This window comes from Canis lupus, chromosome 27 (genome assembly GCF_011100685.1).
Source record: "Canis lupus familiaris isolate Mischka breed German Shepherd chromosome 27, alternate assembly UU_Cfam_GSD_1.0, whole genome shotgun sequence".
Lineage (NCBI taxonomy): Eukaryota > Metazoa > Chordata > Mammalia > Carnivora > Canidae > Canis > Canis lupus.
The window spans coordinates 28,167,947-28,193,139 of NC_049248.1; the positions used below are offsets into that span (position 1 = coordinate 28,167,947).

The 25,193-nt window shown below is 39.1% G+C and overlaps 1 protein-coding gene across 1 annotated transcript in view; it reads right to left on the minus strand.

Moving 5' to 3' along the window:
• TMTC1 (transmembrane O-mannosyltransferase targeting cadherins 1) overlaps nucleotides 1-25,193 on the minus strand; it is a 269,996-nt gene that overhangs the window by 125,840 nt on the left and 118,963 nt on the right. The window contains exons 6-7 of the mRNA XM_038577170.1: nucleotides 21,211-21,292; nucleotides 18,802-18,905 (exon numbers count right to left, since the gene is read on the minus strand). Coding sequence (XP_038433098.1) covers nucleotides 18,802-18,905; nucleotides 21,211-21,292 — 186 coding nt within the window. The remainder of the gene's footprint in view (nucleotides 1-18,801; nucleotides 18,906-21,210; nucleotides 21,293-25,193) is intronic.

A 25,193-nucleotide genomic window follows, 5' to 3' on the forward strand; every position in this document is an offset into this window, starting at 1 on the left:
TTTAAATGTGTTCAGTCAATGCAAATTCATTGAGTGGTGGTCTAGACCCTTGAAAACTATAGAACTATCAGCACATAACAAACTTCGTCCAAACCCATGCACTAGGGGACGCCAAACTCCAGCATGGCTCCTAGCAGCGTGAGGCACATCCCTAGGGTGACCCCCGCCCCCATTAGAACGCTTGCCTGAGAAAGCCCGGTGCTATCAGAAGAATTTACTGTTGGCTCTAGCCAGTACCTGACAAGAGGCCTCTGACCTCCCTGTCTTAGAGCATGTTCTATAAAGGGGTTCCAATTTTGAATATGTATCTCCCATGACCCCCAATCTTTCTCAAGGACCTGAGAGATATGTCTTTAAAATGTAATCGTCAGGAAGGAAAGGGCCTATCGCCCAGTATCTGTAAGAGGATAACTGCCAGCCCACAGACACAACCAGCCTAAATGCACTTCGACGACCATTCCTTTGCAATCTTTCACCTCTTGGCCTCTTCTGAGCCCCAGCTCACCCAGCCCTCCCACTCTCCCTTAAAAATGCCCAATCACTCTGGCACAAATCAGAGTGGTGCTCAGCCCTCTCCTTTGCTGTCAGCTGTTACTGAATAAAATCTATTTTCACTGCTTTAACTGATGTCCAGCTGTGTTTCTGTTTGACACCCTATATGGGATTAAACAGAATAATTAGATAAACTCCTTGTCCTCAAAAAAATGCATAATCCAACAGTGAAAACAAGATATACAAAATTAAAGAAGAACAGTACACAATGTGAAGGAAAGCCGCCTGTCAGTTGTCACGTTCTTTTGGAAGGATGCTTGGATTGGCAAAGAGGTTAGATGGAATCATTTCTAACTTAGCTTTCAATACAAAGAGGTATTTCACCTTGAATTCTTCTCAACAAGCAGCTGCAAGTTGGGAACACCCTTCCCAGACCTTCCCAACTGATCTTCCATTCCCTCCTTTCCCTCTAGGATTGGCAGTTAACAAATCATCAGTGATGGCCAGGTGAGGCTTAGGGATGAGGATCACTCACTGTCCCGACTCTCAACTCCCAACAAAGAAATGGGTTGAAGGAGTGGGGACCTTCCTTCCTTCCTACCTTTTCTTTCTTGGGGGTGAGGGGGTGGGGTGGCGGGGAGGAGGGAGGGAGGGACTTGAGGGAGGGTGGTGGCGGTGGTTGTGTCTTCGCGTTGCTATTCTTTTATTTATGTAGGGTGTGCTTTCTTTTCGGTCGTGTGGAGGAGGGATGTTGTTTCTCTTCGGAATTCTCTTCCTTCCTTCCTTCCTTCCAGATGAGGATCACTCACTGTCCCAACTCTCAAACTCCAACAAAGAAATGGGTTGAAGGAGTGGGGACCTTCCTTCCTTCCTTCCTTCCTTCCTTCCTTCCTTCCTTCCTTCCTTCCTTCCTTCCTTCCTTCCTTCCTTCTTTCCTTCCAGATGAGGATCACTCACTGTCCCAACTCTCAAACTCCAACAAAGAAATGAGTTGAAGGAGTGGGGATCTTTCTTCCTTCCTTCCTTCCTTCCTTCCTTCCTTCCTTCCTTCCTTCCTTCCTTCCTTCCTTCCTTTCTTAAGACTTATGAGCAGCCCAGGTGGCTCAGCGGTTTAGCTCTGCCTTCAGCTCAGGGCCTGATCCTGGAGACCCGGGATTGAGTCCCACATCAGGCTCCCTGCATGGGGCCTGCTTCTCCCTCTGCCTGTGTCTCTGCCTCTCTCACTCTGTGTCTCTCATGAATACCTAAATACAATCTTTATTTAAAAAAAAAGATTTATTTATTATTTGAGAGAGAGAGAGACAACAAGTGACAGGCAGAGTGAGAGGAAGACGAATCTCAAGGAGACTCTGAGCTGAGCATGGAGCCTGAGGCAGAGCTTGATCTCATGACCCTGAGGTCATGACCTGAGCTGAAATCAAGAGTCAGATACTTAACCGACTGAGCCATCCAGGGGCACCAGGGGTGGGGATACTTCAGTGGTGTTTTCTAACTCTTTTTCTCTCAGTTGGTATTTTTAATAAAACATTAATGCTCAAATCATGTGGTATGCACTGAAAGCTTAATGAAGTCTAAGCTTTATTATTTAACAAAAATCAAAACAAAACACTGCCTTGTCTCTTTTACACTTGGGGCTGAGAAACTGTCTCATGAGAGAATGCCAACTCCACAGGAAGATGATTGGGTCACTTTGGGCTTTGTTTTTTCACAGAGCTTCTAAGTTGATGCAATCCACCTGTTAGCTCAGGGAAGATTTGCTGTGACTTGGCTTTAAAGAAGGTGGAACCATCAAACAGGAAAATCATAGTGCTTTCCTCCCTCACTTAATATCCAGGTCTTAAAAATTACTTTTAAAAAATGGTATCTCTCCTTCTTGACGTAATAGTTACCAGCAATGATTATAAATGGCTGCTAAAATTATTAGGTGGGAGCTGATAGGGTACTTTGTAATGGATGGATCACACTAAATCAGGTGCCTAGAACTGACTAACAAATTTTAACATCACAGAAAGGGAGACTAATAGCCAGATGTCCTCCTGATGGATCCATCTATCTCCACCTTTAAAGCAGTCTTGTCCCCCTCAAAAAAGAAAAGATTAAACTTGAATGTGATCAAGCCCTTTATTATCAGTTTACATCAAATAAAGAAAACACCAGAACATGCTGCATGACACTACAGGGATGCAAAGTGACAAATTCAGAATGTTGCCATTCCACAGAACAAATCGATGTCAGGTTGTCCAACAAATACACTGTAATAGGGGTGATGGGGAAGGGGGGTAGGACTGAAGAAATAAGAGGGCATCTGTAAGTCAGGTGAGACCTAAGGGACATATCAAACAAAGTGCAGTTATTGTTCAGGTGCTAATTCAAACAAATCATTATTAAAAATAACCCCTTATGAGCAGGAAAAATTGAAACATTAATCAGATATATGACACGAGAGAATCATTGTTAAAATTTACAGATGATAATGGTATTCTGGTTATATTTTTTAAGGATCCTTATCTTTCAGAAATATACACTTGAAAATATGCATATGAAACGATGTCTGAGATTTGCTTCAAAATGATGGACTGGGGTGCAGAAGGAGGTGAGGGTATGAATGAAACAAGATTGGCCATGAGCTATGATTTTGAACCTAGGTAATGGGTCTGTAGAGGTTCTTTATGCCATCTGCTCTACTTTTGTATGTATTTGTTATCATCCATAATAAAAACTATTTTCTTTAAGTAGGCGACAAAAATGCAACAGGAATATTTTCTTTCTTTATCTTATCCAACTGCAGCTTGACCATGGAATAGATGCAAATGCTAATGTGGATTTTTTTTGTTTTTAAGGTAAGGTCCCAATGCAGAGTTTGAACTCAAGAACCTGAGGTCAAGACTTGAGCTGAGATCAAGGGTCAGATACTTAACGAACTGAGCCACCCAGGCGCCCCACTAATGTGGAAATTTTTATTTTAATTGTTAAGTTCACATTTTGACCTGGCCCTGAAAGTTGTCCTCAGTTTCTTTTTTTTTTTTTAAGTTTTTTTTTTTTTATTTATATAAGTAATCTGTACACCCAACATGGGGCTCAAACTCGTGATCCTGAGATCAAGAGTTCCATGCTCTTCCAACAGAGTCAGCCAGGTACCCCAGCTTCTTATATTTTCTAGACTTGCAATAATGCCAGGTTGACAAAAAAAATGAATAAATAATAATATCTTTTCAGTTACAATCTCTGTGTAGCTATTTAGATTTAAAAAATGTTCATTGTCACTTTTTTATACTGGCTATAATTGAAATATGTTAAAACAGTAAAGTAAACCACAGAACTAAAAGTAACTTGCCTTCCTATAACACTAGAAAAGTCAGCACCATTAACTTACCCCTTTTAATACAGATGTATTGTCTCCAGAAACTCAAGAGATATCACTTACCTTGTAGTACATATGAATTCAGGTCAATGTTGCTAGTAAACTCTTTTTAAAAACTATTTGGAATACTGAAACAGCATTGGAAAATTTCTGCAAATTTAAGCATAAAGAAGCCACTTGAAATCTTGCCAAAAGCTAATTACATTTTAGGGGGCCAGTTGAGATAGTGTAATCAGCAACTCAAGTCTTTCTTTTAACTCACTGACTATGAATTACATTTTAAACTAATCATCTTGTTTATTTCTGCTAAAATTTCAAAAATGGAATAATCTGTTGAATATCTCTGCCCTGCTGAGTTCTCTTTTTTTAAAGCAGGAGGAAAACCAAAATGAATTATTCACCCATTTTCTACCATGAATTCCGCTAACAGGAGGAAAGCCTCTAGAATATCTTACCAACAAAGTGGAATGGAATACACAGGAATTCAACTTGAACAATTTAGTCACGAGGTTGTGCTGACAAGCCAGGGAATATGGGAGAGGGAGGATGAGGCTGTGGGGGAGCTGGTGTGCATCTAATGGCACCTGGACAAACTGGGTGGCTCTTAAAATCTAAATCTTCATTTTTATCAAGAAAAAAAAATGAGAATGTTGGAAGGGCAGAAATACACATAGATTCTGTTCCTCGTCTTTGAAAAAACCATTTTGGCTAAGAATTAACATAAGCCTAACATCCTCATCCTAGGAAGATGCCTAGCATAGGTACAGGCGAAAAAATCATGCATCTCGAGCAGAAATATACAGCACTTGTTTGTTTTATTTAAAAATGTTACTGCTCGGGCAGCCCCAGTGGCTTGGCCATTGAGTGCCACCTTCAGCCCAGGGCCTGATCCTGGAGTCCCGGGATCGAGTCCCATATTGGGCTCCCTGCATGGAGCCTGCTTCTCCCTCTGCCTGTGTCTCTGCCTCTCTCTCTCTTTGTATCTCTCATGAATAAATAAATAAAATCTTAAAAAATAAATAAAAATGTTACTGCTCAAAGAATCCTTCTTTCTCATTCACCAAAAAGTCCTTCATTATTTCATAAACACAGGACACGGAGTCTCTTGTATACAGAGTCCTCTCAGGAAGGGCATTGGCTAACACTGTCAATAGACCAGAGTCCCTATAAACCACCTTTATGATGACCAGAATGGAACACCCCTCACTGTCCTGACTCTGCCACTAGCCCCTAAGTTTTGTGATCTGTCCTACCCATCCTACCTGTCCTACTGTCCTCTATTTCCAACTCTTAAGTTACCATTGATGCTTTAAAAGGGTCTCCACAGTCTCACTGTGCCCCAGCAATAATAGCAGGTTTTTTTTCAGGTTATCCTGCTTCTTATCATCATTAGCATCTTCTACCTCCTATCATAACTAGCCAAAGAAAGCTACTACCCTTCTCCATAGACAGAACATCCTCACTGGAATTCAATAAATGTTGATTAATTAATTCTGCTCACTTTTCTAGGTGCTGGAGGGTAATAAGATCTAGTCTGCTACTCTTCAAAAGGGCATTTCACAGCATTAGTGGTAAAAACACATATACACATTACATGGTTGAGTAACTGGGGAAAAGAAAGATCAAATATCAATGGAGTTCTAAGAAATGAGAGATGAATGAAAAATGGGAGATTCAAGGATGAATCTGCAGAATTTAAACAGGTGGAGAGATGGGAGATGAACAAGTCCAGGCAGAGCCACCAAATGGCTTCAAACTGTACATGAACATGACACTCTGAGGACAGATAAGAATATGGGTCAAATTAGAGTGGACAATTAAAAATGTGTAATATAAAAAATTATAAAATGACTCTTGCTAAAATGTCTAAAATGAAAAATATCACAACTGTATTGGGTGAGGATGTGAGGAAATGGGAACTTTGAAATACTCCTGTAAATTGAATGAAGCTACTCTGGAGAACGGCAGGAAGTGATAAATGCATAATAAATGCATGTGTGTTTTAGCAAATCTACTCCTGACTTTATACCCAACAGCACTGCATACAGATGTTTACCAAGAGACATTTACAACAATGTTCACAACTCTTCTTAATAGTCCCAAACTGGAGACAACCAGATGTCCATCTATAATAAAATGGATACATATTGTAATATATCCATTCAAAGGAAATCTACTCAGCAACAAGAATGACTACAACAACATGGATGAACATGATAATGATAATACAGAACAGAAACAGAAGACACCCACAAGAAAAGGAAATCAAGGAAAACCATCTATAGACAAGGACAGGGTGATTGGAAACAGGACCTGACCCCCAGGACACAGGGCCAGGGCAGAAAGTCACAAGGCAACCCCAGCTAAATGGACTATGTAGATGGTAGTCTGGCGCCATCATCCCTTTGCTCCTCCATAACAACAGACTAGAAGGTGCCAGGACTCTTCAGGCTTCCCAGGACCAAAGCCTAGCAGTACCACTGAATACTTGCTGATTCAGCATCTGGGAACAGAGATGGCAAGACCAATTCCAAACCCTTAGTGAAATCGAGAAAGAGATCCAAAGGACTCTCACCAGCTTCTCACTGTATTTTGTTTTTAAAGTTCTGCTGGATTATAAGAACCAAAGCTTTAATCAAACCAGCTCAATAAAAGGTAAGGTTACTTTGGGGCACCTGGATGGCTCAGTTAAGTGTCCAATTCTTGATTTTAGCTCAGCTGGCAATCTCAGGATGGTGAGATGGAGCCCCATGTCATGCTCTACACTGAGCCTGGAGCCTGCCTGAGGGATTCTCTTTTTGTCTCTTTCCTTCTCCCTCTGACCCTCCCACACGGTGTGTGCATGCTCACTTTCTCTCAAAAAATAAAAAATAAAAATAAACAAAAGAAGAAGAAAATAAACAAACAACAAACAGAAGAAGAAAAATGAAAACAACAAAAAAATAAAGGTAGGGCTATTTTAAAATGTCCCAGAAGAATCCAAAGACAATGGGACATCTGGGTGGCTCAGTGGTGGAGCATCGGCCTTTGGATCAGGTCGTGATCCCGGGATTCTGGGATTAAGTCCCACATCAGGCTCCTCATCTCCCTCTGCCTATATCTCTGCCTCTCTCTGTGTGTCTCTCATGAATAAATAAATAAAATGTTTTTTTAAAAAAATCCAAAGACAGAAAGTAAGAGTAAAACCAGGTTTCTCATGAACCCAAACTAAGTGGCTACCATTAAGCAAGGCAGCACAGCCTCCCTTTGGGCCACAGGCCTTCCTCATGGCTGCCCTGCTTCTCCGTATTTGCTCCATCTCATGGGCTTCCTGGAGCACCTGTTGAGAACTGAAACTGGAGCTGGTTATGAGGGCATCCCCACCTCTCTTTCTCCCTTGTCCACGCACAATCGTCACTACAGTCTTCACAGCTCTCTCTCAGGTGTCTGGTTGCTGAGAACAGCACCTCTCAGCTCACCACCTTCTGGAACCAACTCTCACAGGCCGCTGAACTCCAGCTCCTGCTGACCCTCCAGGTCCCAGCGAGGATGTCACATCCTCTGACAAACCTTGCCTGTCACAGTCCGCTGCTGGGCCTGGCTGGGTCCCTTTCTGTGTTCCCACAGCCCTGCCTAGGCTCCCACACTGCCCTGTGAGTGAGTGTTCATGTGTCGGTCTGCCCACAAAGCAGAAGCTCCTGGGGGCAGGGCTGTGTCTCATGGATGGTTATTTCCCTAGCACTTGGCTTTTTAAATGGATAGATTTGGTGGATTTTAATAAATTAACCGGATATTAAAATATTACCTAAAAATCCAAAGTATTTCCATTTTATACTTTTGTTTTTGTCCTGAATCAACCACTTAGTTTTTATATGGCCCTATAAGGGCTACCCGCAGGGTTTCCAGTTGTCCAGGTGGGTAGCTAAAGGGTGCAGACTGAAGATTCCGCTTTCATGTGGCCCCCTCAGCATCCAGCATGGGCTACCTCATGGCATACCATTGGAGTGAGGAATGCATAAGGAAAGACCCCTCTCCTCATATGTCACAGAAGCATCATTAAAAAGCTATGCCAGCCTTATATTTTCTTATTTTACATTAAACTGCAATGAATATAGTTTAAGTGAGAACTCTTGTTACCATGGATAAATAATAAAGTGAATCTGAAATGTCATGAGGTCTCTCTGACCTTTATAATGTGCCATTAATACCATTACTCTATTAGCAGAGACAGCTTCATCAGAGTAGGAAAAACTTGAATTTCAACATGTAAGACTGTCAGCAACAACTTCTCACCCATATATATATATATATATATATATATATATATATATATATATATATGCCAACAAATAAATGAGGAAATAACACTTTCTGCAAAATAAATACTTGGTTCATTTCTTACCTAAGATCTGTTTCTTTCTATAAAGCATTTAACAGTATCTTTATTTCAAACCAACACACTTTCTCTCACGGAACATAGGTTTGGTTTTCACTGAGCAAACTCGCACTAACTGTTTACTATGCATTGGGCAGAGATTTCCAGATATCCAACAGAAGAATCCTATTGATATGAACCATATCCAAGAACATTAAAAATCCCTTAAACATGTACAGCACTTTCTAGTTCATGAAGTATTTGCATATAAGGAGTAGCTGATCCCCCACCACACTCCCTATGAAATAGGTATTAGCCTTATTTTTGCAGTTGGGAAACAGCTTTATGGACATGTGACTCATTCAATGTCCCACAGCAAACCCATAGCAGAGCCTCCACATAAGACACTGTTCGTTGGCTCCACATGGAATTCTGCATCATAGTCTTCCATTCACGCATCTTTATTAGTGTAGAAAAGAAATACAATGGATCAGATATTGGTAATTCATGGAAAAGCGCCTGCCTGAGTCGCTGACTTATTTCTTAAACAGTGAAGCCTAGAAGAATTTCAGCTTTTATATTAAACCAAACCAAAACAAAACAAAAAACAAACGCTACCTTTATAGTTAAAGCAGGGCTGACAAAAACTTAAAGCCAGTGTGTGATCCCCTCTACAGCACAGTAAACAGATGACTGCACTGAAATAAATGTTTGTTAGAGCATCACACAGCAAGAAATCGAATCCTTAAATAAAAAGCCTGGGCTTGGCATTTTATTCGTTGTGAAAAAGCAATCTTTGTCTTTATGTTCCAATGTTAGGAAAAAAGAAGTGAATTGTTACTTCAATTTTTATTAGCTTCTCAGGGATTTAAGATTCTGATACAAACATGATATGTAGATTCAGAGGCTTATATAATTTTCTTTAAGAAATGAAGCATCAATGAGTGATCCGGACCTCCAACAACCAATCCCTAGTCCTGAGGCAGCAAGTGCTCCCTCCACGAGCTGCCTCCTCAGGCTCCCTCCCCTTTTCTCTTCCCTATACTTCTCCCCTTCCCCTATATTTCTCCCCTTCATCCCCAGGGTCCAAGACAAAATAGGTCAATTACTATTACGTGGTGTCATTTCAGTTAGGGAAATGACTCTCAGTGACCTTGATAACCTCTTTCATCCCCAAGAAGCTACTTTCTATGAACATAATTCAAAATATATAATGGAGACAACAGCCGCCTTGGCAGAGAGCTCTTCAGCCACAGAGGACACATTTTATACCTGAGGATTTCACCCAACTGCCTCCAGAACCACTTAGGTTCCTGGTCAAATAAAGAGTCTCTTACCCAACTATTCTTTCAGAAATTCTGGGACGTGAACCAGGAAACCTTTATTTTTAACGTACTTCCCTGGGTGATCCTGATATTGACCCTACTTTGGTAATCACTGCTTTAAAAATCAGAGTAACTTCAGTTTCAATTCCAAAAAAAACACATGTAGGGGGACCCCCTAACACAAGGCCCAGTTGGTTGCTAGAGCAAGAACAGAATATAGCTCAACTGAAACACACAAGGCATTTTAAAATAATAATTTACATTTGAATTCAATTTATTCAGAGTTTATTATGAAATAGCCCATACGTTAGGGGGTCCAAGAGCTATAAAGATGAGGAAGACATAGTGCCCCAAGGCTGTAACAATTAAAACCTAAGGTTTTGTTTGTGCCTGTTTGAAACTATCAACTGAAAATGGAAAAAGAAACTTCTTCAGAAGGAAGGGGCTGAGTTCTACCTTCATCTTATTATTTCCTATCTTGATGTTTTCCTACAAAGTAATACAAGCCTTTGCCAAGTTTTCAGAACAGCAGAAATAGATCTACCCACTTAAGTAGATATATTCTATGTTCTTATCCAGGACCATATCTCATGAAAATACATGATGCTGATAGGGGGCCTTTATATTCTTTCACTGAAAATCCTATTCTATTTCTTGAATTTGAAAGACAACCATTTACAATATCATAAAGGCAATACTTCTTCCATCAAGTATACACAGCTTTACATCCTGTCCCCTTCTGATCTGTCAGATGGAAACCAATTACTAGGGAGCAGCTGCAGAGAGGGGCTTTAATAGTGGATCATTGTGTTTTCACTTCTGCAGGCTCCAGCCCTATGCAGAAGTCATCCTTAATTTGGGCTTTTGTTCTTAATTTTAATCCAAGATTTACAAGATTGAATGTTGAAGTATCACATTTCTTTTCTTCTCTTTTTTTAAGAATTTATTTATTTATTCATGAGAGATACAGAGAAAGAGAGAGGCAGAGACACAGCCAGAGGGAGAAGCAGGCTCCCCATGGAGAGTACAATGCAGGACTCGATCCCAGAACCCCAGGATCACGATTTGAGTCAAAGGCAGATGCTCAACCATTGAGCCACCCAGGTGCCTCTTGAAGTATCACATTTCTGAAGAGATTTAATATAAACAGATGAGTAAATCCTGGGGCAAAAGACAATTCTGTGACAGAACAAGTTGCACATAAACCTCTTCTATCACTTCTCAAATGCAGTGTACCAAAATTGCAGAAGCAGAATCTTGGGGCATTGGACCCCAGAACTGAAACTTCAACATGATTCCCAAGTGTTTTAGAGACTCATGCAGGTTTGGCAACCCAAGTGGAGTAAAATCATAAAGCCCTGGATGGCTGTAGTCAGGGCACAATTTGGGGCAGCAATTTAAAAGAAGTGTCATGAGCATGCATGGTCTTGGGCTCTAAAGCACATTTTGTTCACATGGAACTCAAATTGAAGTTAGTCTTCACACCCAAAGGTAAAATGCAGTAAAATCCTCCCACCACTCAAAATCAGCTGAACAAAACATGAGTTGGCAGAGTAGAAGAAACCCCTAGACCAGAGGCAGAGGAAGGCTGTGGAGGATGTGGTGTGGGCTCCATGCACCACTTACTCCTTGCCAGCCTGCTCATCCTTCACCCTCTCAGGCCAAGAGCCCCAGTGCTTGATTTAGGCCAGTGCTGTCCAATGGAAATACAACAAAAGCATACATCATTTCAAATTTTCTGTTAGCTACACTTAAAAAAAATAAAATGAAACATGATAATTTTGGTAATGTATTTTGTTTCAGTAAGTAGACTTAAAATATCACTTCAACATATAGTCAATTATTAGTGGTATATTTTAATTTCTTTTTTTTTCTTACAGGATTTCATCTCCAAAATCCCAGGCAGACTTCATTTATCCTCATAGCACATCTCAATTCAGACTAGTCACATTGGAAGTGCCCAGTAGCAGCCTCATGTGACTTGTGGCTCCCACAGTGGACAGTACAGATCTAGACAATTGCTCTCGCTCTCATCACTCTCGCTCTCACTCTCTTTCAGCTCTGCTGTACTCAACTTGTCCTGGATTTTATCCTTTTAGGTCAGGATTCTTGCTACAAACTCATGCCTCAATCCTTGGCTTTAGGTTTCCACTTTCTACTCTCAAATCCAATCCCCAAAGTTTCAAATGCAAAATTTTCAATCTCAAATTGCTGAAATCACTACCATGGTATTTTTTTTTATTTTTATTTTTTGTCCTTCTGTTTCAGTACATTTTGGGGGGGCATGTCACTACTCATGCTCTTTCACTTCTGGTAAAAACTTCTGTCCTGGCCCTCGTTCCTACAGAAATTCCATGTGGGATGAGAAGGATGGAGGGATTTGGACATACGAGGGCAAAATTTTCTTAACTGTAAAAATTTTTTTAAGTAATTTAATAAAATCTGAATTTAGGGCAATTTCAAAGAAGATAACAGAGAATCTCTTGTGAGTTATATAAACAATATTCTAGCTATAGTTATCTGGGCATTCAAAGGTACAAGAACTGTGAAAGACTCAGAAAGGAAGCAGGAGAGCCAACCTGACAAAACAAAAAATGGACAGAGTTTCCTCTTACTCCCAAGTAAAAAACCAGATTCTGAATTCAAGAAAAGAGCACTCGGGATCCCTGGGTGGCGCAGCGGTTTGGCACCTGCCTTTGGCCCAGGGCGCGATCCTGGAGACCTGGGATCGAATCCCACATCGGGCTCCCGGTGCATGGAGCCTGCTTCTCCCTCTGCCTGTGTCTCTGCCTCTCTCTCTCTCTCTCTGTAACTATCATAAATAAATAAAAAAAAAATAAAAATAAAAAAAAAAAATTAAAAAAAAAAAAGAAAAGAGCACTCTTACTAGAGCAAATTCACACTCTGCTGGAAATAACTAAGTGTATAGCCTGTGAGTGCGGAGCAGTTACTGTGAGTTTTATATCAGAGGAACCTTTCTGCACTTACCTGAGTCTTCATGAATGGGCTGGGCTTAGACTGAGAAACAGACAGCACAGGTAAATAGGATGGATGGGGGTCTGGGAGGGTCCCAGGATTCTGAGGTGTTAGGTTGTAGTGGTTCAGGGAACATGCTTGAGAAGGTTCTGGCAAGATCTTCTAGAATCAACAATAAAAAAACTCTGAGGTAAAAGGCATTTAGGGAACTAAAGCAGGTTAAGATGGTTAATGTCTAAGGTTAGGGAGGAAGGGCAGAGGGGTATAAAGAGATGAGCCTGAAGAGAAAAACCATGGTCAAAACTCCTTACTCCTTATCCTAAAGAGTACAGACAACCACTGACCTTTAAATATTAAGCCAGTGAGAAATATCATTTGGAAATAGTGTGGAAGATATATTAGAGGAGACCAAACTGTGGGGAGAAAGACAAGTTAGGAGGATTTCAGTAATACACGTGAGAGACCACGCGAAGCTTAATGAAAATAGTTGCAGCAGGGATAGAGACTGTGAAAAAATTCTAGCAGCATTAAGATCAAAGGTATAGGACTACATGACCGCTTAGAGGTGAGGGATGAAAGAAAGGTAGTAGTCAGTCATGATTACTAGGTTATTTGGCTGGGACAACTGGGCCCAAGGAACTTGCTTGTCAAGAGAAAGCCATGCATGGGACGCCTGGGTGGCTCAGTGGTTGAGCATCTGCCTTTGGCTCAAGTTGTGATCCCGGGGTCCCAGGATTGAGTCCTACATTGGGCTCCCTGCAGCGACCCTGCTTCTCCTTCTGCCTAGGTCTCTGCCTCTCTTGTGTGTCTCTCATGAATAAATAGGTAAAATATGAAAAAAAAAAAAAAAAAGAGAGAGAGAGAAAGCCATGCAAACTATAGTATCTCCTCCATTCTTTAAATTCTACTTACACTTTTCTTCTCAGGTCTAAAATGGAAATGTTTATAATTCAATGTCATACCATTCAACTAATTGACATAATCTCAATTAATTATGGGTTGAAAAATTTATTGATTAGTCACATCAAATTCTTTTTTTTTTTTTAAAGATTTTATTTATTTATTCATGAGAGACACAGAGAGAGAGAGAGAGAGAGAGGCAGAGACACAGGCAGAGGGAGAAGCAGGCTCCATGCAGGGAGCCTGATGTGGGACTGGATCCTGGGTCTCCAGGGTCATACCCTGGGCTGAAGGCGGCGTTAAACCGCTGAGCCACCCAGGCTGCCCGTCACATCAAATTCTTGACAGCTAATACAATCTGAATGTTTGGGTTAAAATGGAAAGGCAAAAAATTAAGAACCTTACTGTCAGTGTATTCTGATAATGATGATCCTTCAATACTTTATTGATTTACCTTGTGATTTGACACGTTCAATGATAAATAATCAAGTATAAGAAATCAAATTCTAAATTTGACTTAAAATTCTGCTTCCAAATTACTGTTAACATAAACTGGATCAAAGTGCGATTTTAAAAACATTAAAAATTTAATCCTTATATAAATACACAGTGAAAATAAAGGTTTATATAACTGTTTAATAAGGCAACCAGATACTTGACAAAGCCAATTTAAAAAGAAAATTTGGATTAAGCAAAGCCTTCTTAGATATAAGCTCAAGCAACAAAAACAAAATAGATAGCCTGGATTTGATCAAATTTAAAAACACTTGTGCTCAAAAGGACACCATCAAGAAAGGGGAAGAACAACCCACAGAAAGATAGAAAATGTTTATAAATCATGTACTGATAAGCAACTTGTATCTAGAATACATAGAGAACTATTACAACTCAACAATAAAAAGTAAATAATAAAATAATAAAAACCCTTGATAATAAAAATAATTAAAAACTGGTCAAAGAAAAAAAACTGGTCAAAGAATCTGAATAGACATTTTTTCTGAAGAAGATATAGAAGTGGCCAATATGCATATGAAAAGATGTTCAACATCATTAGCCATAAGGGAAAAGCAAATCAAAACCATAATGAAACACCACTTCATACCCACTTGTACAGCTATAATTAAAACAACAGAAAGATTGTCAAAAAGAGAAGTGTTGGTGAGGATACCAAGAAACTGGACCCTCAGATACTGCAGGTGGACATGTAAAATGGTACAGCTGCTTTGGTAAGTAGTCTGGAGTTTCTCAAAAAGTTAAATACAAAGTCAACTTCTATGGCCTGGCAATTCAACTCCTAAGTACATTAGTGCAAGAGAAATGAAAACATACAAACAAAAACTTGTAAGTGAATATTCATAGCAACATTATTCATAACAGCCATCAAAGATGAAAGGTAAAATAAAAAGTGCTACACCTATACTTTAGCATATTACTGGGGAATTAAAAAAGAATGGGGGCAGCCCCGGTGGCGCAGCGGTTTAGCACCGCCTGCAGCCCAGGGCGTGATCTTGGAGACCCGGGATCGAGTCCCTCGTCGGGCTCCTTACATGGAGCCTGCTTCTCCCTCTGCCTGTGTCTTTGCCTCTCTCTCTAGCTATGTCTCTATGAATAAATAAATAAAATCTTTAAAAAAAATAAAAAATAAAATAAAAAAGAATGGAGTATGAATACATACTACAACATGGATGAATTCTGAATACATTACGCTAAGTGAAAGGAGCCAGTCATAAAAGACCACATACTATTTGATTCCATTGATAAGATGCATTCAGCACCGGTAACTCAACAGAGGTAAAAAGCAGATTGATGATTATCTGGGGTGGGTGGGGGAGGGCTAAGAAAAATATGAAGTAATTGCTAATGGATAGAAGATTTCCTTTTGGGAGATGAAAATGCTCTAAAATTGATTGTGATGATGGTTGCACAATTCTGTGAGTATAGAGAAAACCACTGGATTGTATACTTTAAATAGGTGAATTGTACAGGATGAAAATTATATGTCTATAAGGTTATTAATAGATATATAGATAGAATATATATAAAATATATATAAATGTATATATATATATCAATATACTCCAATTAAATTTGAAAAAATTGGGTTATATGGTCCATGACAAAATAAAAAGGGATGAGATTGATAAATTAGACACAAATTTGTTCAGTGTCCTACAAGACAACAAAACTATAACATTTGAAGTCTTATTTCCTACTACAGAGAAAATAATCACACCTAACCTATTCCATATGTTAAGTTCTAAGTCGACAGAGTTATAAAATATAGTACTGTAGGTGTAAATAAGTCAAAGCTGTATTCTTCTAGGTTTGTTAGACAATGCCCTACATTACAGTAAATATCACACAGTCATCTGTAGTCTTATTCTCATGTCTTCGATAATTCTTTTAACAAAGGATTTTCATGAGCAAACCACAATGATTTTGCATCCCAATGCTGGTAAACAGAAAATGACAGAGTATCTCCTCTAACTTAGCTAAACACATGGAAACAGATAATTTAAAAGTGAAGAAATCTCAGAACTAAAGCCACAAAAAAATCATCTGAATGAAACAAGGGAAAACTTGCCCAAGTAACTCTTAAAACTCTTAGGATTTTTTTAATTACATGTTAATAACTATAGCAATCTTTTACAGTAATAACTATGCTAACTATTGCAATATAGTAAAAACTACAGCAATTATTAAAGAAAGAGAAAGCTAGTCTGAAAATTCTCATCTGATAATAGAGTGTAAGTTATTATATCGATTTTAAAAGAAGATATAATACTTGCAAGATAGAAGCAAAGATGCTATAAAAGTTGTTTGGAGTTTATAAGCTCAATAAAAGAGGTGGAATGGCAATGAGGCAGACTGACACAGCTGGATGACAAACCTGTGATTAGTAATGATGAGCTCACAGAGCCTGCCAAATCAGAGCTATTGCTCAGCTGATGAGAAGGAAAGAAAACCCAACAGAACTAGGAAACAGACCAAGGTAATCCAATTTAAGAATCTTCAGCCTACCAAAGGTCAAACAATTATGCAAGCAGAATAGAAACCTTACTTGAGAAAGGAATTAAAGACAATTTTCTGGATGCTCAAAAGAGTCAATTATAATGCAGCCACCTCAGAGGAATGTGAAAAGCCATTTATAGCAACTGTCATTGAAATGTCCCTGAGTATCTATGTATTTTAAGCATGAAATGCAGAAATAGAAAGACATGGGGTTTTTTTTTGGGGGGGGGGGCGCAGTGGGGAGCAGAGAGAGAGGGAGAGAGAATCTCAAGCAGACTCCACACTGAGCACAGGGCCCAACGTGGGACTCCATCTCACAACCCTGAGATCACGACCTGAGCCAGAAACAAGAGTTGGATAGTAAACCAATTGCACCACCCAGGTGCCCCAAGAGGAAAGATATGTTTTTTTAAAAGAAAAAAGGGGAAGAATATATGGGTGTTAGGATATTGCGTTCTATCACTTTATATTGATCAAATGACCTGAAAACAGTCACGTAGATGGATTCACAGACCGAAAGTCCTTGATGAAATGTGTATCAGACACCTCTGCAAAAGTATATATTATGCCATGGAAGTGAAAGGCAGGAACTGGCAAAATGACTAGTCCAAGATACTAATTTTAGCCAGAGGTTCCACCAAACAATTTTTTTCTGCCACCAGTAGGATAAAAATGTAACTGAATACCCCTGGCGTCTAAGCAGTATGGACAGGAGGGGATCAAGTCAGAGACCAAAGGCACCTGGCCTGACGCTAAGGTCCACAGGGTAGGTGCTTGTTTGCCAAAGACACAGGAGTGAAAATAACTGGTTGGTGAGTTCACAACAGTCTATTCTGGGGGTGAATGTAGCTATTTAAGGAGCTACAGAACCTGAAACAATTTATCAATGAGCTAAAAATATCCAGACAAGGATCCTGGAAATTTTGAAAGCCAGTGAGAGCTACCTAAGAAGGACAAGCAGATTGCAACATTAACAAATAGCTGGGTAGAGAGGTCATGATTAGTGAAACAACAACATTTTTAAAACCATAAGGCATAAACAACTATTTTTAAGTGTCTAGACTACCTAGAAAAGATAAGACTAGAGGCTGGATATGATAGGATTTCTTAAGGCACACTCAAGATTCTTTAATAGAAATATATGTCAGGGGACACCTGGGTGGCTCAGCTGTTGAGCGTCTGCCTTCGGCCCAGGGTGTGATCCCAGGGTTCCGGGATCGAGTCCCACATTGGGCTCCCTGCATGGAGCCTGCTTCTCCCTCTGCCTGTGTCTCTGCCTCTCTCTCTCTGTGTTTCTCATGAATAAATAAACAAATTTAAAAAAAAAAAAAAGGAAATGTATGTCAGAAGTAATGGAAATAACTGTGATGTGATATTTTTGTAAAAATGGGCTAATCAAGTTGGAAGTTATTTTTTTTTGAAGGGGAAATTACCTTTTTTTAAGAAAGGAAGAAAAGAATGGGAACAATAAAAGAAAACAAGACAAAGAAAATAGAAGTGTATCAATTGAAACATATAAAATAAACGAGTCAAATAAAGCAAAGATCACCGCCTGGAACAGAAACAAAATCCAACAATGTATTCTCCCTAAGAGATACAAGTAAGCCAAACTATAAATGGGCAGCAGATCAAAGTTTAAGACTTATTGTGTCTTTGCAAACACAAAAAAGTGAAGGTTACTATTATGAAAATGATATTAAATGTTAAAAAGTATATATAAAACTATAAAAACTTAAGAACAGTGCATCTTAATGTTTAAACATAATAGCAACAATATATCCTGAAGAAAAGTTTTTAAAATTGTCAAACGTAATTATAACTGAAAGTCTTAGCATGACATCACAGCAGATTGAACAGATAAAGAATTAAAAACCTTCTCAATGAACCAGATCCATCGATCAACATCACTTCTTAATCCAATATCTCTAAATCTCTTAGGGACAAACAGTATGACATAATTAGCCATTTCTTAGCAAAAATTACTGTTTTATTCTGTTTTCCACTTTCATCCTCTCCACTGATTTTATGAAGAGTTTTAATGTGCAATCAGCCTCTTTGTGCTTCTCTGTGCATTGTTCTGTAACGTTTGCCACTCAGTAAATATTTATTATTGATGAGTGTTCAATAAAATACTTGTTGAATAAGCAAATACATACCAATAGGAGAACATCAGCAATAAGCCTGGCAAAACAGCACCACCAGTTGAAAAGAATTGCAAATGTATAATAGTTTCTTTTCTCCCTATGTCCCAGACAGAATAAAACCATTCTTTCCTTAAAATGCAAAGGCAAACTGACATTTAAGATTATTTAAAACAATCTAATAAATACCACGTTAAGCTAAAAAAAAAAAAAAAAAACCCAAAAATTACGTTAACTGACCTCGTTAGAATGTAAGGCGAAAATGAAGCTGGATTATCCTGCTCTGAAAAGAGGGGCATAGATCCTCCCATTATCCACAGACGGAAGTACAAAACGACAGTCACCTTCAAAGAAAAGAAGATTTGGTAAGAAAATCATTGTTTTTTTGGGAGTTAAATCCCACCTTTTCGAGGGCACTTGTAGATGCTTTATAAATATTTTGTTTTCACAGTAAGCATTTCTATAAAATCCTAACACTCAAGATGAGGAGGCAAGATGGAAACAGCTGGGTAGGGAGAGAAGTATAAACAATGAAGGTGTTGAGGGAGAGGCAAGCAAATTCTTAATTACAGCTGTCAGTATCAAGCATTTACCAGCTGTTATCCACTGTGCTAAAGATTTTCCATCTCACCTGCGGCCTCACAGCAACCCCAGAGGTAGATGAGAAAGCTGACGCTTAGAGGTAATTTCCCCAGAATCCCACAGCTAATAACTGCAAGATCCAGGAAGTGAACCCATGTCATTGGCCAACCACTTTCTTAACCATCCCATTTACACAGCCCCATGAAAATTAATTTAAAGTACAATAAATAATACTGCTGTGTTTTGAATAAACACATGTGAAGAGTTCCAATCCTTGAATGCCCTGAAGCAGAACATTCAAGAAGAGTTATTTCAACAAATCCCAGGAACAGCTTTTGTATCACCCACTGGAACTCTATCACTAAATGGTGCTATTCTGTTGCTAAGGTGAATAAGAAAGCCAGAAGCAGAGACATTTCTGTGGGGATGAGTTTTGTTTACAAGGGAGTTCCAGATGATTCTCATTTCAATAGGACCAATTACATTATTTTTATTAAAGTCAGAGGGAAAACTTTGCTTGAATTAAAAGCTAAAGGATTAATTTTGGAGGTAATTAAGGCCGGATTTTTTTTTTCCATGAATATCATTGACTTCCTTTATAAATATCCTTTATATAAATAACCTCAAATCCAAAAACCTAAAATAAATGTACGGTGTCAGCCAAAAGCATATCAACAGTAAACAATGCCTAGGCAGCAATTTAAAATCATCTTAACACTCACAAAATGTCCTGCTCAAACTGAATTTAAATTCTTAAAGGCATTATAATGGAAAGTATCAACGACAACAGTAACAGGAAAAGTACCCTGAAATAATATAAATTCCCTAAAATACTATGTAGAGGAAAAAAGCTGTGATAATTAAGAGTAGGAAGATAAACAGCAGAAAGGACTTTGAGAATAAATTTTTAAAAGAACAAAAGGATTAATAATTGACAACTTCCATCACAGCAGTGCTGTCAAATTACTTGCATTCTCATACAATTCTAAGAAAATAAAACACTTCTGAAACCAGTGATGAATCATTCTAATTCTATGCAAAGATACTGAGAAATACTTTAGAGAAATATTTTGTTCATTTGTTGAGATTGTCCAGTCAAGGCTCTCCACCCTCATTCAGTTTTTGTATACTATTCCTCCATAAACATGTTTTAATGTCAAGAAAGAAAAAAAATCACGTAAACATGACATTACAAGTCAAAGACTTTATGTAAGTTTCCTATCAAAACTTGTGGGAAACTGCAACAGCATAAGAGACTGGTCTCCTAATCTGGAATCTTGAATCCAACAATGTAAGAAAGTGATTAATGTGACAGTCACCAAAGATGGCCACCAAGAATTCCTGCCCCCTTTGCATGTGCATTCTGCTCTTCCCAACAAGGATGAAGCCAACCGCCCCTCCTCTTAATCTGAGTTGGTCTTATGACTTGCATTGACCAACACAATGTGGGAGCAGATACACTGTATCAGTTCTGGGCCTAACCCATGACAGGTCCTGCAGCTTTTGGTTCATTCTTTTAGAACCCAGCTGCCGTGCTGTAAAGTAGTCCTGGCAATCCTGCTAGAGAGAGGACACGGGGAGAGACCCTAGGAAATGAGATACCACAATCTATAACTGCCAGCTATAGGAACCTGCTTGTGTAACTCCAGTGAAAAACCATGAGGAGCATCAGGACCATCCAGCTCAATGATGCCCAACTAAAGCATTCAAGGCAAACATCTGCGGTTGTTATTTCAAGCCACTACATTTTGGGGCGGTTTGTTATACAGCAATAAATACCGAATATAGCCAGGTTTGTGCTGCTTCAAGAACCCAGGATTAGCACCTTGAAAGGGAATCATAAAATATTATAGTTCACACTGTCTGTGTCACTGAGTTCACATATCCCTCGGAGGCTTTCATACATACCTTCTAAGGCTTTGTAACATTTATGGCATGTAAATTCTTTGATCCTAAGATCGTGTTGTTACAATCTATTGCTGATTCTATTAAATAATCTGAATCATGTCTCTAAGCCAAGTAAAATATTCCTCATCAGATATTTCAGACGCATGTATATACACTTACATAACTTATGACCAACGTGGCCCTTTTTAAGAATGGCCTCATGGTAAGCAGGAAATTTCTATTGCTCCTTGCTGTCAGACACCTGAAACAGGAAAGGAAAAAAAAGTCTTAAATAAGTGTTAGAGTCCACTACACATAATGCTCTCTATTCAATGTGAATAAGCTATTGCTTGAAAAAAGGCTAGAAAGGATCATAGCTAAGAGCGTGGCTCCTGGAGCCAGACCACCTGCATTTCAATCCCCCCAGCTGCTTACTGTTGGAAGACCAGGGGCAAGTTTCTAAACTTCTTTGCACATCTATTTTTCTCACTTACAGAAAAGGAGATAATAATAGTACCTACTCCACATAACGGTTGTGGGAAAAAATGAAATAATATATGGAGCAGGATCTAGCACTATTAGCTATGAGTATTACTATCCCATCTACCCCAAATAACCCAGGCATTCTGCCAACTGTAGTATGGTTACACTGGTCAAAGGGATGATCAGAAACAAAGTAAGAGTTTATCTACTTCATTTAATTTGAGAAGTACTATGCTTTCAATCTACACAATAGCTCTCAAATATCTTTTTTATAAGATTTATTTATTTTAGACAGAGAAATATAGAGTGGGGGGAGGGGCGAAAGGGGGGGGAGAAAATCCTAAGTAGACTCCCCACTGAGCACAGAGCTCAAGATGGGCTCAATCCCACAACCCTGAGATCATGACTTGACCTGAAATCAAGAGTCAGACTTTTTGTTTAAAGATGTTATTTATTTATTCATTTATTTGAGAGAGCATGAGCATGGGGAGTGGGAGGGGCAGAGGGAGAAGTAGACTCCCTGCTGGGCAGGGAGCCTGAAGTGGGGCTCCATTCCAGGACCCTGAGATCATGACCTGAGCCGAAGGAAGATGTTTAACCTACTGAGCCATCCAGGCACCCCAAAAGTCAGACATTTAACTGATTGAGCCACCCAGGTGCCCTATCTCACAAATACCTCTCCCCTGAAAAAATAACGGATGCCAAGGTCACCCAAGGTTAAGAAATTCATCCTACCTAACAAAGTTAGTAAGCATCAGTGGTGGGATCAGAGCTCACCAATATGCAGTGGGCAATTTTCTCACCTGCCTATGGCCTCTGGAACCAAACTAGGTTAAAAGAATGTCAACTTCCAGAGGGCAGAGGGGCCCTGTATCTACCATAGCTCACTCATTTGCACAAAGTGGGAGCTCCATATTTCACATAAGGCACATGATTGGCTGGCTTTCATAAAGACAATGAAAGGGAAGCAAGAGAAAGTTATTAACAAACTCCAAGCAAAAGCCTAAAGTGCATGATTTTCACCCACATGCAAAATTTCTATGTTTTAAACTACAAAGTGAAGGAAAGTCAAATGGAATCATGTAACCTAGGAGCATTTCCTACCTCATCCTTTTTTCCCCATTTTCCCTACCCTTTCCCACATTTTTTCTTTTACTCCATCCATTTTCTCCTCAGAGGATTTCTTCTAGAATCTCTTAAAATATGCATTTGAATGAAGTCTCTTTAAACAATGGGAATATTTTGAGAGAGATCCCTTTTTAAGGCTGCAGTGGATTAATATCACAAAGAAGTGTCCATCTTGACAGCTGCTTATAAAATATATATGGTTGCTCTGTTTTCTATCAGTTAAACGTGTCCAAATGGCACTAAGGAGGCAATAATGTCACTCAGAGTCAGGTCTCTCTTCTGGCTTCCCTTTTCCTATTCCTGGTTCACAAACAGCTGTGGATCTGACCTTTCAGAGTTTTTAATGAGTGGAGAAAATGAGGTGAGCCCACAAAAACACAAGTCAGCTTTTAGCAAAATCTGGACTGCATCCAACCCCAAGCACTGCACTGAAACCTTTCCTTTCCCTTAGCTCTCAAGCTAGGCAAGGAGGAAGGCCGGGGATATTGTCAGCTCTCACAATGCAGATGCATCACTAATGTCCCAAAATACATTTAAGGGAGTCCATCACTTCCTGAATCCGAACACGAGATTTTGTGTATATTTGCATCCATGTATATCTCGGAAGCAAAATCCTTGGCTCTGATTTTTCATGTCAACTGGATCTATGATTCCAAGAAGGTTAAGCCATTGCTAAGTGGCCTCTCTCAGCTCTGCCTATTACTATCATTTTCATGATGACTCAACAAAGATCAAGCCTGTATTATTTCTGCTATTCCCTTCCGAGATGTAAGATAAATGGCAGCAGGAAGGGAATAGCAGTGCAGGAAGGAAAAGGTGCTGGGGAGTTCTGAAATTGCCGTATCACTGAATGAAAAAGAGCTTCTTGGGTTGGTCCGCTTTCCAAAGCTTCATTTCTCAGGTTCCCTCCATTGCTGGTTTATTTTAACACAATGGAAAACACTAAAAGAGGTTGCCTCTCTATATAACAACCAACCACAGGGTTTAGGATTTTGTTCAATGTTAAACTTAGGTAAATTCCTAAACTCTGCATTTTGTTTCACTGAAAGCTCACTAGGATGGTTATTTCAGGGAGTGATATTTATAAAGTGTCCCTTTGTTCAGAAATTCTTCTATCCAAGACAAATTCCATTTCCTTAAGAAGTTAAGCACCTTCAGACACCAAATAATTTGCTCTTAAAATGTAGCTTCCCAAAGCAATGAAAGCTTAGAATGATATAGGGAGCAGAGGTTGAAAAATTATTTCTTTCAAAATTCCTATTTCTAGTTGTTGACCAGTATTAAAAAAAGAAAATAAGCCAAAATGATATGGCCCCCTTTTCAGTAAACACTAGGTTAGAGGCTGAGATTCCTAAGCTCATACAGGAAGCACTCCAAGAGCTGAATTCTCAGTATCCTTTCCTCCTCCCCAGCTCACAGTAAAATTAGATAGTGGGATTTTACCCATTGGTCTGTGATATATGTATGGTCTATAAAGTAGAACTGAACAACAATAACAAATAATGAAAATACTATTATTAATAAATATAATAAAAATACCGAATAATTAATATGTGCCAGACAAATCTAAGTAATAAAACCGTAATTATTTACCACTTATAACAATTCTATGAGAACAATAGAATTCCTTTTTTAGCGAGGAAGAGACCAAAAAACAATATTTAGCTATTCTATCACATTCTCTCAGCTATTCATTTAAATCACAAGCAACAGTACCTGTAAGTGCCATTTAAACAAAAGGCTCTATGCAAGTGCCATCACTGATAATTTTCAATTTCAGCCAAAGTCTCCACTGTTTTTCCCTGTGAAGCCAGAGAAATCCCAACAACCCAACCAAAGCACCGAGGAACCCCACGAGAATAGGAACCAAGGGTTCTATCCCTTTGCTTCCAATTCACTGGTTATAGGCCTTTCAACAAGTCTACAAGGAGCTTTGTTTTCTTCTTGTATCAATGGGTTGGACTCAATGGTTTCAGGTCTAAAATACTGATCTTTGGATGTCCTCACCAATTGATGACATCACAAAGAACAACTGAAGAAAAACAGAGAGAAAACTGAAATTTTAAAAAGAAATGCTAAGAGATTAGGAGGAAGCAAATGTTAACTGACAGATCCCCCCACTTTAGTAGACTTCATAATTTGTATTTGCGGATGAGAAAATATTTTAAAATTAGTGTGGGGTGTTGGCATTATCACACTCTGCATTTTTAACAATTTCTGATTGTAGGCAAACAAAATATCAAGATTATCCCAAATAAATTCCATGTCCTGCATTTCCCCACACCCAATACTCTCTATTTTTCTGACATCAAATTTTCTACTAACATCCTCCTTCTCAGTTTGATTGTGTTCGAATATTCAGAGCTAGACGTGACTTCCTGAAGTTCACCTCCACAGCTTCTCATCAACAAATTCCATATGAGGTCCCAGCTGAGCTAAGGACAAGCAACCACCCTGAGTCACCCACCATAATCTTGAGAGTTAAATAAATGCTCCTTATTTTAAGCCACTGAACTTTGTTGACACAGAATTATTGTGTCAGCAGATAATTG